Below are 14,453 nucleotides of genomic sequence, written 5' to 3'. Positions count from 1 at the left end.
ATAACTTTCTATATTCTCCCTTCAGAATCTCATCCTTTTACCTTCCTATATGGTTTGTTCAAATGTGTTCAATTACTTCCAGTTGATCCCTCTCCCCTTTGAGAACAGTCTGCACCCTCTCAGAGACATTCTTGATCCTGACACCAGGGAGGGAACACACCATTCTGATTTTTCACTGCTGGCCGCAGAAACGTCTGTCTGTGCCTGACTAGAGAGTCCCCTAACACAATCGATTACTTGGAACCCGATATACCCCTCATTGGAACCTGTCTTGATACCAGAAATTTGGCTGGTTGTGCTACCTTTCCCTGAGAATCCATCACTCCCTACATTTTCCAAAACAGCATTCTTGTTTGAAATGGGGATAGCCACAGAAGACATCCTGCACTACCTGCCTACCTTTCTTGGAGTTAACCCATCTGTCTGACTGTATCTGCGGCTTTTCTACCTTCCTATAACTGCCATCCGTCACATCTCCTTGCTCTCTAAGTTCCTCATTGCCAACCGACCCATTCAGTCTGATAGAGATGTAGGATTCGCAACCAAAGACATTTATTGCAGATATAATCCTCAGTAACACGTAAACTCTCTCTAAACTCCAACATCCAACAGGAAGAGCATATCACTCTATTAAAGGCCATTTTTGCTCCTTCGCAATCTACAGACCCAGAAAAATAGCACTGTCTTACTGCTCTAAACAAACACTGTTCCAGGCTAACTTAATACTTATGGCTTATATTTTAAAATTTAGTCAAGAGATAGATCTTAATAAAACATATAATCAAGAAAGAACCCACTCTAATCGCTATTGTAGATTTACAGCAAGGCTACACTTAAAATCATGCACTTATTGTTTCTGTGCTGTGACTTCTGGGAAACAGGTTCCTCCAAGATCAGTTGTGAATTTTGCTGTTTAAGTTTTCCTAGACACACTCCGATGTCCAGAGATACATGAATTCAAACAGCAAAGGCAGTAACTGCGCAGGTTCACTGTTATGTTAGTTAGCAGTGTAGGTTTCTCTCTCTTTCCTTTACCATCCCTGTGCTGCCTTTTGTCTGTCCTCCTCCATTTTAAAAGTGCCCTTATTTTGACTTTTTTCTCCAAAGTTTCAAAACAACGCAACAGCATATAAAACAGCAATTGCTGCTCCTAGAATTCGAGGAAGTCACCTCCAACACCTAAAATACCTCAAAAAAGGAGCAACTCATACAGCCACAAATTTTCCTGCCCTTTATCTTGGATTACCCAGAATCCTCCTCTTGTGCTGCCTGGTTTTCTGTCTGTAATGGAGATCACTAATTACAAGGTTATATTTAGATATCTAGTAACAGTGGAAAGTGCTCATTCAAGGCTGCTACTAATGTCCATAAAGCAGGTTGGACAGGAAATCATACTTAATTTAGCCTTTCTGCCTCAGATAGTCAGTAGAAGCAGATGACAACATCATACTGCAAAGTGATTCTACTGATAATGGTAATTTAAACATATTTGTGCTCATAACACCAATACCATTCATTCCTAAAGTACAGAATTAAAATAGGTAAATTCCAATATTGCTTCTTACCACACCCTCCATTTTCTTCTGAATCTTTTCTGTCCCTCTGCAACCACCTCTGTCTCAACATGCACACACCATGCACGTGCTCTTGCACCCCGCACGCGCGCAATCACCCCAGGAGAAAGTGATGGCAGCAGATGCTGGAGATCAGAGTCGAGAGTGTGATGCTGGAAAAGTACTGCAGGTAAGGCAGCATCCAAAAAGCAGGAGAATCGACGTTTTGGGTATTTAAGCCCTTCATTCTCATTCCTGATGAAGGGCTTATGACTGAAACGTCGATTCTCCTGCTCCTCGGACGCTGCCTGACCTGCTGTGCTTTTCCAACACAAACACTCTCGACTCTCATACCCCCCACACACACATTCTGGGTGCACGCATACTCCACCATGCTCGTGCACACAACTCATGCTCAATGCACCCCCCCCCCCCCTCAAAAAAAAACACATCCACACCCCCACACATACTCTCCCTGGGTCTGTTGATCTCTCTGCTGCTCCCAAAATCCATTATTCTTTCTTCACTCATTTACCCCTACCCTACACTCATTTGTTGCCCCCAGTCGTCATTCCCACCATCACATTACACACAGCGCTTACACATAAAATTTAAGACTGGCAATTAGTGCCACGAAATATTAGTACTGAAAAATTCCTGGTGTACAGACCACCTGATTGTGAAATGGATCTTTTGCTCCTCTATTGGTTTACAAGGGGTTGTCAACGCTTAACCTGTTTATTGATTGTTTCCAGTGGAAAGAGGCAAAGCCCGATGATTTAATGGATTCCAAGCTGCGGTGCGTCTTTGAACTGCCCTCCGAGAATGAGAAAACAGTAAGTTGAAAAGATTCTTGTCTGGAAGGGAGGAAGGGAACCCCAGCCCTGGGGATTTTCCGACTAAGATCAGCACCTGGTGATCACTTGAGTCTGGTATTCTAGCTACAGCAGTGGGTGCCCAAAATTGGAACATAGCAAGCGGGCATTTTGTGATCAGGGTAATTACATGCTTGACTGAGACGTAATTCAATCTAATTTTAGCCACTAATACTTTGAAGGTTGCAACTTGATGGAAGTGGCAGGAAACTTCAAGGTAGTTGATTGAAGGTACAAACTTAAGCTACACAAAACTAAGCATTGTACCAGCTAAACCATCAAATCTCAGTATTGTTGGGGTCACATTCTGCTTTTGTACACTGCCATTGTTTCTTACAGACTTCAGCGCTACTCTTACTGCTGATGCTCCCACTTTTAATCATGTTGATCACCTGTGGAGAACAAACACTGGTCATTAATAACTTGGCTTAACTAGATTTTATAGGAGAAAGTAGGGACTGCAGATGCTTGATATCACAGTCGAAGATTGTGATGCTGGGAAAGCTGATGAAGAGCTTATGCTTGAAACATCAACTCTCCTGCTCCTCGGATGTTGCCTGACCGGCTGTGCTTTTCCAACACCACACTCTTCGACTCTTAACTGGATTTTATGATGTATGCTATAACTGAATGTTTGTGTACATTCAGTATCATTTCATTTTCGGCCTTTGCCAGCAGAGGAACCAAATATTTTGTACATGGTTATGACATTTCAAGTGCTTATCCACATACTTTTAAAATGTGAGGTTTCCTGCCTCTATTACCCTCTGAGGCAGTGTGTTCTGGATTCCTGCCACCCTCTGAGTGAAATGAAGTTTCCTCAAATTCTCCTTCCCTTCTCTTTAATATTATGCCTTTTCGTTATTGACTCTTCAATTAAGAGGAACAGTTGCTTCCTATCCACCCTGTCCATATATTTCATGATCTTATTACCTCAATCAGGAACCCCACTCCTCCTGTCTTCTCAGCTTTACAGAAAACAACCCTAGCCTATCCAGCCTCCCTTCGCTGCAAAAATGCTCAAACCCAGGCAACACCTTGGTGAATCTTGTCTGCACCTCCTCCAGTGCAACCACACCCTTCCTATTGTATGGTGGCTGAATGAAACTATGAGGCCTAGTTCTATACTTCCCTACAAGTAGTATATTCTCTTGTAATCTAATCTACAAGCCACCTCAGAATCATGTATTACATCTCCTCTCATGCCTCTTAAATTCCAATGAGCTAACAACAACATCCTTTATCCTAGGAGTCATCCTAGTGAAAGTTCTTTGATCTACCTCCATTGCTGGGGGGAGATGTCCCACCCACCAAACCAACTCACTGCCACCATAAATAAGGAGACCAAAAGTACATGGACACTCCACATGCAATCTCACTAATATGTCACCTCTAAACAGTACAACATGTCACTTGCCTTCGTGGACTACCTGGCAATATTTTGTCGTTCTGAGCAATCTGCGGCCTATCTCAATAGATCATACAGATATACAGCACAAAAACAGACCCTTCGGTCCAACTCGTCCATGGCAACCAGATATCCTAAATCATTTTAGTCCCATATAACTCTAAATCCTGCCTATTCAGATACCCATCCAGATGCTTTTTAAATGTTGTAATTGTAGCAGCCTTCACTGCTTCCTCTGACAGCTCATTTCACACACACATACAGTACCCTTTCCCTGAAAAAGTTGCCCCTTAGGTCCTTTGAAATCTTTCCCTTCACACCTTAAACCTATGCCCCCTAGTTTTGGTCTCCCCCACCCCAGAGAAAAGATCTTGGCTGTTTACACTGTCCATGCCCTTCGTGGTTTTAAAAATCTCCATAAGGTCACCCGTTAACCTCTGATGCTCCAGGAAAAATAGTCCTAGTCTATTCAGCCTCTCCCTTTAGTTCAAACCCTCCAAATCTGACAACATCCTTGTAAATCTTTTATGAACCTCTTTAGGTTGCACAACATCCTTCCCATAACAAGGAGCCAGAATTGAAAGCAATATTTCAGTAGTGACCTAACCAATGTTCTGTACCGCTGCAACATAGAACAACGCAGCCCCTTCAGCCCTCGATGTTGTGCCGACCTTTTATCCTACTCTAAGATCAAACTTACCTACCCTTCGTTTTACTATCATCTGTGTGCCTATCCAAGAGTCGTTTAAGTGTCCCTAATGTATCTGACTGTACTACCACTGCTGGCAGTGCATTCCACACACCCACCACTGCGTAAAGAACCTATCTCTGACATCTCCTCTAAACCTTCCTCTAATCATCTTCAAATTATGCCCCCCTCGTGATAGCCATTTCCGCCCTGGGAAAGAGTCTCTGGCTATCCACTCTATCTATGCCTCTCAATGCCTTGTACACCTCTAGCAAATCACCTCTCATCCTTCTTTGTTCCAATGAAAAAATACCTCCCAACTCATATACTCAATGCGCTAACCAGTAAAGGCAAGCATACCAAACACCCCCTTCACTAACCTATCTACCTGTGACTCCACTTTCAAAGAACCATAAACCTGCACTTCACAGGCTCTTTGTACCATTAAGTGTATAAGTCCTGCTCTGATTTGCTTTTCCATAATGCATCACCTCACATTTATCTAAATTAAACTCCATCTGCCAATCCTTGGCCTGTTGGCCCATCTGATCAAGATCCCATTGTACTCTGGGGTAACCTTCTTGGCTGACCATTCCACCTCCAATTTTGATGTCATCTGCAAACTTACTAACCATACCTCCAATGTTCCCTTCCAGTTCATTTATAGAAATGACGTAAAGCAGTGGACTCAGCACCAATCCTTGTGGCACCCTGCTGGTCACAGGCCTCCAGTCTGAAAAGCAACGCTCCACCACCATCCTTTGTCTTCTACCTTCAAGCTAGTTCTGTATCCAACTGGAGTCCCTCATTTATGAAGTGTACCCTAATTTATAGCGGGACCAGGCTTCAGTTGTGAGTTGGATTGCTGTTTCATCTTGTTCACACCCATCTTGATGCCAGGAAACAATGATGTTTTGGACAACACACCTGAATGGACTACAATCAGCCACACCTTTGACCTCACCTAATTACATATTAGGTTGCATTTAACAGTACATATGTCCCAATGGATCGATAACCATTTCTTCCCTTCATATGAAACTCCTCCCGTCCTGCTTCATTAAATAAGACCACAATTTCAATGCATCTAAGCTATTCTTGTGCCAGTGAGTTCCACATCCTCACCATTCTCCAGGCAAATCTGTTTCCCCCAAATTCCTTACTGAAATTAAGAATGACTATCTGCAAGATATTTTCTAACCAGCTTGTTTAGAGATGTTATTGCACAGCTCTGGAGCAGATGAGGCTTAGCTGGCTCAGAGATAAGAACACTATCACTGCACCAAAAGAGTCTTAATGACCATCACATACTTATGATACCTTGTTCAGACACTCCCCCTCCCTCCCCGTCTCTCTCTCTCTCTCTCTCTCTCTCTCTCTCTCTCTCTCTCTCTCTCTCTCTCTCTCTCTCTCATTGAGTCCTCTGCTGGCGAATGTTCCAAATTGAACTCACCTGTTGTAGTCTCTAAGTTAGGAAGTCATCCTGTGCCTGTGTTAGAAACAAGTGGGACAGTTTTAACCTGTGTATAATTGGTAGGTGGATGCTACTTCCATGTCCATCGACGCAGTCACTTGGTGGAAAGTTCAGAGTTTAAGTTGGAGAAGCCGTCTTTTACAATGTTTGACAAGCACCATGAAGTGCAGTGCCACACCATGAGACCTGTACAGGTTTTCCCATCTCAGTTTGAGCCACTCTTGGATTGCTTTAATTGGTAACTTAGTACCCCCAGGCTAAGGAACTCAAAACTCCAGATCAGCGGGATCTCAGCATTAAAGCAGTAGCCCCAAAAGGAATGTACATGAATGTGGATGTCTGTGAGACCTCGGTAACATAGCCTGACTCCACACCAGGCTCTCACATTCTAACCGGCTGTTAGCAGCTGTCGAACCCTTCTACCTTGAGAAACGTAGAACATGGCCAGGATGGAAAGTGATAAGTTACATTATTTGAGTTTGCTGGTATGTAAGGTGAGAACGAATTAGGGGAGATTTTGTCATCTTTGCAATGGGTAGACACCGATAACAAAATACTTGGAAAGGAATCACTTCCAGGTCTACTGGAGAAAAGAGTGAGACCAGCTAGGCAAACCTGAAAGGGCTAACATAGTCACAAACCTCTGAATGGTCTTCTGTATTGGGAGGCACTCTCAAATTTATAATCCACTCAAAATGTGGAAAATGTGCTTTTGCTGGAACGGCCCCGTGAGCTGCTTCTGTTTCACAGCTACACACTGCAAATCAACAAATGGGAAATATCAGTGGTGGGGCAGAGACGACTATGGGAGATATTTGTCACCTTATTTTGAAAGACCAGAGGGTACTGTATTATTAAATGTATAACTCCGCAACATTTTCTCTTAATGTTTCAGTGGCGTCCAGTACACAGAAAGAGAAATGTAAGGATGTAAATGTAATCCCTCACAGTTGTGAGATTAATGTTGTCTTGGATTGACCGTTTTGTCCTAACCAGTTCTTGGATGTGACGATGTCATGATATATAATACACGTAGTGTGACACTCCCCTTCAGCACATACTGACTTCAGCCCCAGTAACACTACTGTTCACATCGCATGGTCCAATACCGTGCTTCACATGGTGGGAGTCTATTGGAAACAAGATCTTGTTCTTTCTATGCCATATCACTAGCCTATCTTAAGGAATGGGCTTATGTAAACCCATCCTGTGCTGTAAGTATGTAAGAATGGAGTCTCATTGCAATCAAGAGGTGTCTCACACAAGGACTCTTGCCAGACTTTGCCATTTTGAATTTTTCCACTTCTGGTGGGTTATTGAGAAATCTGAAATCCCATTCCTTTTCTTGCCCAGGGTATAAGAGGTTGCTTGTAAAGTTTTCAAATTCCACTCCATAAATATAATTATTTTCTCAACCTGTTCTGGCTCCACAATGAAGTGGAAATCAGGAGCTCATTGTAGGAACGTCGGGCTGGCTACAACTTTTGTTGTAGTTTGTTGCGGAATTCCTGAAAGTGGACCTCTCTGCTCAGGGTTGATATACCAGTTCCACTTGGTGTTAGTGATGTAAGGTATCATTATATAATGAACAATCTCATACCTACCCCTCCATGTCACACTTCCCCATTAAGAGTTGGTGGTCTGCTCCCACAACCAGGCGGCTTTGACAATTCAAACTACCTCATTACATATTGTGTGACAGTATATTACAGGACACATAATCAGGGCAAGTATAAGATCTTAAATATTGTTATTCTTGACACAAATTTTTTTCTTGCAGCATCAGCTGTAATGTTCAACATTATCATGGCATCCCTACCCTTAACTTAATGTATCTGTACATATGAACACGTACTATCTGTTCAAGGTCCATGCCAGATACCTAGTGTACTAAATAAGTGCTTGTGCGCACTTGTGTGTGTGTGTGAAGACTCACTAAGATAAGATTTAGGTGATTTGTGATAATACCCTTAAAGGCATGCAACCCACTTGAAAACTAAACAGTGAGTGTACTCATTCAAAACTAAAAGATGTGTGATTATCCTTGGACAGGGTGGTGTGCATAAAACAAACTCAGTCAGTGTTCACCATATCCACTTCCCAGCTCTTTTATGACAAATGCTGGGAGACCAGTGCTAACACTCTGAATGGTTTAATCCATGCACCTGTCCTTTCCCCTTCCGACTTTGACAGCTCTTGCTGTCCATTTCTGAAACTTCCTGCTTTCCTTCGTGTTCTAGTTTTAACTTCCATTTGTCTTTACCTGTGTTTTCAATCCTCATGCAATTGAATGGCACAAAGGACAGTTGAGAAGATGCGGTGTGCATTCCACAGGGTCCCTCACCCCTCGAAGAAACTTACTTCAGTTACTGTCAATTTCTCAGTGGCATCCGTTACTTATTGCATCGTTATTGTTGGAATTTTTCACCAGTCACCATGTCCTGAAATCTCTGTAAATCCAAGCATCTACAAATACATCTACAGCTGAATGTGATGCAACAGTGTTTTCACTCCTCAGAACTGTGTGCAACTTCAGCCTGGTCAGAAACATTACAAAGGGTTTTAGTGGAACAAGCATACTCAATCTAAGAGCATTGTTCTGTAGAAGTGGCTGATTATCGACTTAGTCAAAGGCCATGCATTGTCAGATTTAACTGCCAGCGAGAGTAGTGTTGCTGATCTAGAACTGGGGAGTTCAGACTTCCTCATTTAGTGCTTGTCTTTGGTGTCGCCCAATACTTAGGCAAGAGGGAAAAAAATTAGTGTCCTCTATTTCAGATAAAGAAGGAACTTGTGTATATGGTGGTCTTCCACCTGCTCATGCCACCATTAAGTGATTTACAGTCAGTACATTCTTATGTTCATTATGGTTTCATAACTAGAGTAGCCAATGCAAATGCACAAACAATCCCTCAAACAGTAAAATAGGTGACCATATGAATTGATTTTGATGTTGATTAAGCAATAAGCATTAACCAGGAGAGCTCCTCTGCTTTAGGACTTTAGCTGAATATCTCACCAAGAGATGATGCGTCCACCAATACAGTCCTCACTCAGTGATGCATTGGTCTACAGACCCGAGTTATGTCCTGTCGGACTGTTTTAACCTTTGAGAGCCTCACTTGGAGGTGAGAATGCTGCTATTTATCCAAACTGACAATGAGCAAAATCCCCATCTCCTGTGTCACTAACTTGTAACAGAACTGATAGCTATGTTAAATCATTCTAATCTAAATAATTTTAGATTCAAATGTGGCATTTTTATTTCATTTTATTTAATAATTATTTTTGGACCATTTTCTGCAGCATGAGCTGGAAATGAATAAAGTCACTTCCAGTTCACTGAAAACAGAAGCCTCCATGATGACAAAATCAACCAGCTCCTCCCTGGATGATTCAGACTTGAGGAAAGTGATGGACGACTGCAGGATACTTAAATCAGAGGTTCAGAGACTCCGTGAGGAGAACAAACAATTAAAGGTGAGGCTTCCTAGATGAAAACAGAAGCGAGGTGGATTGATGTACTGTTCACAACCTTGGAATATTCAAAGCACTTTGCAGCTGTGAAATCCTTTGGAAGTAGGGCTGTAAGGAAAAGCTAAGGAACCAAAGACTAGTGAGCCATACGTCAGTAGTGGGTAAGCTGTAGGAGGGAATTCTGAGGGATAGGATTTACGTGCATTTGGAAAGGTCAAGACCAATTAGATGTAGCTGGCACGGTTTTGTGCTTGGGAAATAATGTCTCACTAACTTGAATCAGTTTTTTGAAGAAGTAACAAAGAACATTGAAGGCAGAACGATAGACATTGCCTACGTGGACTTCACTAAAATATTATTCGACAGAGTTCTGCGTGGTAGACTGGTTAGTAAGGTTAGATCACATGGGTTCCAGAGGAAGCTAGCTAGTTGAATACATAATTGACTTGAGGGTGGTAGTGGAGCGATGTTCTTAAGACTGGAAGCCTGTGACTGTGGTGTGCTGCAAGGATCCATGCTGAGTCCATTGCTTTTCTCATTTACATAAATGATTTAGATGTGAATACAGGAGACATGGCTAGTAAATCTGCAGATGACACCAAAATAGGAGGAGTGGTGGGCAATGAAGATTATTATCTCAGAGTACAATGGGACCTTAATCAGATGGGCCAATGGGCTGAGGAGTGGCAGGTGGAGTTTAATTTAGATAAATGCGAGCTATTGCATTTTGGTTGAGTAAATAGGCTGGGGCTATTTTGCCTGGAGCATCGGAGACCAAGGGGTGAACTTTTAGAAGTTTATAAAATTATGAGGAGCATGTATAGAGTCTTTTTCCTGGGATAGGAGAGTTCAAAACTAGAGGCCTTAGGCTTAAAGTGAGAGGGGAAAGACTTAAGAAGGAGCTGAGGGTATATTTTTCAAATATGGGTAGTGCATGTCTGGTGGTAGTGGAGCCGAATCCAATTCCAGATTTTAAAAGCCATCTGAATGGGCATATAAATAGGAAGGTGTTAGAGTGATATAGGCTATTTGCTGACAAATGGGATAAGATTAGTTTGGGATGTCTGGTCAGTGCAGATGAGTTGGACCGGAGGGTCTGTTTTCGTGTTGTTTGACTCTATGATTCTATGTAACACGCAAAACCTGGTAACCAATTTGCAACAAAGCAAGCTCCCACAAGTAGCAATATAATAATAAGCAGGTCATCTGTTTATAGCCCTTATAGAAAGACTGTAATGTCTATCTTTTTAGTTTTATTTTTTATTTTCCTAATTTATGCTATGTATATTTGTAATGTTGTGTAATGTTTTTTCTTTATTTTCTCTATTTTTGTACCTAAGATGATGCCATGTGTTGGTGACATTATACACTTTTCACTGTACTCCTGTGCTTTTGTAACTGAAGTACATGTGACAATAAACCTAATTCTAATTCTGTTGGTGATAACCAAGGGTCAATTGTTGGTCAGGCCAACTGGGCAAGTACCCTAGCTCTTCAAAATAATGTTGTGGGGTATTTTTTGATTAGATTAGATTTCCTACAGTGTGGAAACAGGCCCTTCAATCCAACAAGTCCACATGACCTTCTGAAGAGTAACCCACCCAGACCCATTTCCCTCTGACTAATGCACCTAACACAATGGGCAATTTAGCATGGCCAATTCACCTAACCTGCACATCTTTGGACTGTGGGAGGAAACCGGAGCACCCGGAGGAAACCCACGCAGACATGGGGAGAATGTGCAAACTCCACACAGACAGTTACCTGAGGTTCCCCTTTTATACCCCTTTGAAAGGAATCTGTTTCCTTGAGTCTCCAATTCCCATTTTCCCACCTATCCCCTTACCACTTCAGAGACCAAAGAAAGTGGCTATCTCAACCTTAAATATAATCAACAACAGAGCATTGCAACCCTGTGAGGTAGAGAGTTCCAAAGATTCATAGCCCTCTGCGTGAAGTCGGCATAATTTTGTTATTAAAATTATCTTTGAAGCAAACTTTATATGTATGATCCTGAGAATTAAGGATTTCTTTAGCTATTGATTCAAGCGATTTTAAAAAAATCTTCCACTATCACATTTTAAATAATTTAACATCTTGGTTATATAAGGAACAAAGTAGTGACAACCTGAAAGCCTGTTTCTCAAACCAAAACGACAGTATAGCTCTCCCAGTTGAGTGCATTTATTTTGAGCACAGTCTGTGAAAGTCCTGCACAATTGGAGTTATAACAAATTCTGGTAACTAGTTTTGTTAAATAAATATTTTCGCCCCATAATCAAGTTCATTTTTGAACTTATTTATTTTTAATGATAATCCAAACTAACTGATAAAAATTGGGCATGACCGGTTGGAAATTCCTGCACTAGCCTACTTATCATTGAAACTTCAGTCTGTATTACAACCAAGACATGGGGTTGAAATCCATTCTCTGTTACTCCATGTGAAATTACCTTGCAGTGTCAGTCTCTGGTAAGCCCACACTGAAACTTCAGAATTATAGTAAAATGTTTTTAAAACTAGCAATTCAGAGTTAAGATAACTCTTTTTCTATTGAGAAATAAAAACCATAGATTTAATTATATTATTAATGGGAATGACTCATCCTGGTAGAGTCAGTTTGCTTATTTGCGAAACTTTCATTTGCAGCTCCCAATAGTTTTTATTTTACGTCGACTTTTTTTTAAAGAGAAGTTCCTCAGCTAAAGCAGATTGCTGATCCTTGGCTTGCTGTCCCAACTCACTGCAATGGATCATCCCTTAATCATCTTCTGTCCTTTTACTCCTCCTTTGCACCTAGGTTACTGAGCTGAACTTCAGCATCTAGGGCTTTTTTTTAACCCAAATAGTGACATGTTGACATTGTCATTGACAGTGAAGGGCATCAGATGGCACAATGTGAAATAAAAGAAAGACTTGCTGGTGCACAATTGGGGTTTCTTTCAGCTTGGGGGTAATACCACATCACTGAAGCACTGTATAATCAAATTCTGTAACTAGTCCTGTGTGTTACCTGCCCTGGCAGTGTTTGATGGGGATAATGTGGAGTGAGATTTCTATCTAAGCCCATGCTGTGCCTATCTTTGGATTATTTACTGAGGAGAACTTTACTCTGTATCTGACTCCATGCTGCATCTGTCCTGGGAGTGTTTGATGGGGACAGTGTAGAGGAAGCATTACCATGTATTTAAACTGTACAGGTCGTTTTGCTATAACAATCATTTTGTTAATGTGAATTCACTGTAACTCAATTGACAAACTGGGGACACTTTTCTAAAACTCAAACTTTTAAAATGTGTTGGCTGTGACATGGTTCCATCACCAATGCTTTAAGCCTTGTTTTTAACCATGCAATTTTATATAATGCAGGGTTGCAAAAGAATGCAACCATCACATTCTAGAAGAACGACCTGTACTGTACTTGCCTGGGTTTGAGGTGTAAGGTATTCTGTTGCTTACCTCAGTCAGCAAATTCTTGTGATTAAAGGACCTTTTGAACTGTTTTTTGTCCTGTAGGAGGATGATGGGCTGCGAATGAGGAGGGTTACTCAGCCTGGGAATCCTATACTATCCAAGAATGTAATGATCAAAGAAGAAGGACCTGCCACTCGGATGATCGCTATGGTTGTCCTGTTCTTTATCCTGGGGACAATTGTGGGAAAACTGGTATTGTAGACAGAGGCAGCATGCTGGTGGTCTGTTAGCTTGGGTTGTCTTTTTGTTTGATCTGCCATATCATGGGGTAGAAATGATTTCATGATCAAAAATTAAAATAAAAAAAACACTTTAATGTACAGCATCTCACGGGTTCTTGCCTTTCAGTTACCCCTTTGCACAAGTACAGTAAGATAATCGGGAGAAACCTTGTGTTAATTATAAAGTTGTACAGTAAGTTGCACATGCAGAGAGTTCTCACATCATCGGGTGGGGGTGGGTGGGTGAGGGTCAAGAGAGAACATTTTGATGTGGTGATGGCATATTCTAGGTGTCATTTTAATCATGTAAGATTATGGTACCTGTCACAGGATTACCAGTTTATGTAAATGAATGCTGGTGCTGTCTCTGCCACCTGGTGTGTATAACTGGGCTGGGTGGCTGGGAAAGTGAGCTTATCAATCCCATGTAAGATTTTCAAAAGCGCCCTGTCTTCCCAGCCCCAAAAGGGAAAAGTGTTGAACAGTTTCAGTCAATGCCATCTTTCAGAATGGCCGGTGTCAGGGTTAGAAAGAAGATAGAGTAGCAAAAAAAAAACAAATGGCTAGATCCACTTACTCTTTAACGTATTGTCCCATGCTTTTATTTGACAAATAATAAAGGACCTCCTGTATTCCATTTCACACCTAATACAAGTAACTAAAGTCAAAGATTGTTACCTGCTATCTGCTCAACCCACATTTGGGAGCTTGGTGGACTGACAAGGCCATTGCTGCTGAGAACCACATTGTGGGATAGTCGCCCCCACACATGCCTTAGGCACTACAGTGAAATTAGATGTGTACTATCAGCTTTGATCATTCAATATTGGACTACAGCAGTTGGGCAACTATTTTGTATATAATTAACTGTTTATCAGAGAGAACACAATGAATATTAGTACTGTAGTTAAATAGTCTATGCTGTAATGACCAATCCTGTTTGGCTATGTAGCATCTTAATAAAGACCCAAATTTAAATGATCTTTGCTCAATGCCATTATTTTCCAGAACTCTCTTTGCTTGTACGTGGAACCTTCTGCCTGCAGTTATTCCTCCAGAAGTTGCACGTCACTACATTCTCATGGGGTTAGATATCTCCACAATACACTGCAACGCAGTAAGGTCATTATCATTCTGTCGAGCATGTTGAATGTTAGTTCGCTACCAGATGCAGCCCTCTATCCACCAGCATCCCACCTGAATAATGTGCAGTGCAAAATGCTCGCTCCGGGCACTGCGAAGATGTCTAATTGTGGGATGACCTCTTTGCATATCTGTTTTCC

General features: G+C 41.6%; 1 protein-coding gene across 1 annotated transcript in view; it reads left to right on the top strand.

Annotated features, from left to right (window-relative positions):
- Positions 1–14,151, top strand: part of vapb (VAMP (vesicle-associated membrane protein)-associated protein B and C) — a 117,955-nt gene extending 103,804 nt beyond the window's left edge. The window contains exons 4-6 of the mRNA XM_072556846.1: positions 2,309–2,389; positions 9,305–9,478; positions 12,992–14,151. Of these exons, the coding sequence (XP_072412947.1) occupies positions 2,309–2,389; positions 9,305–9,478; positions 12,992–13,150 (414 nt within the window). The 3' untranslated portion in view covers positions 13,151–14,151. The remainder of the gene's footprint in view (positions 1–2,308; positions 2,390–9,304; positions 9,479–12,991) is intronic.
- Positions 14,152–14,453: the final 302 nt, after the last annotated feature.

Source organism: Chiloscyllium punctatum, chromosome 37 (assembly GCF_047496795.1).
Source record: "Chiloscyllium punctatum isolate Juve2018m chromosome 37, sChiPun1.3, whole genome shotgun sequence".
Taxonomy (NCBI): Eukaryota; Metazoa; Chordata; class Chondrichthyes; order Orectolobiformes; family Hemiscylliidae; genus Chiloscyllium; species Chiloscyllium punctatum.
The sequence above is the reverse complement of the archived record's forward strand: the minus strand, read 5'-3'. Positions and strand labels throughout refer to the sequence as shown.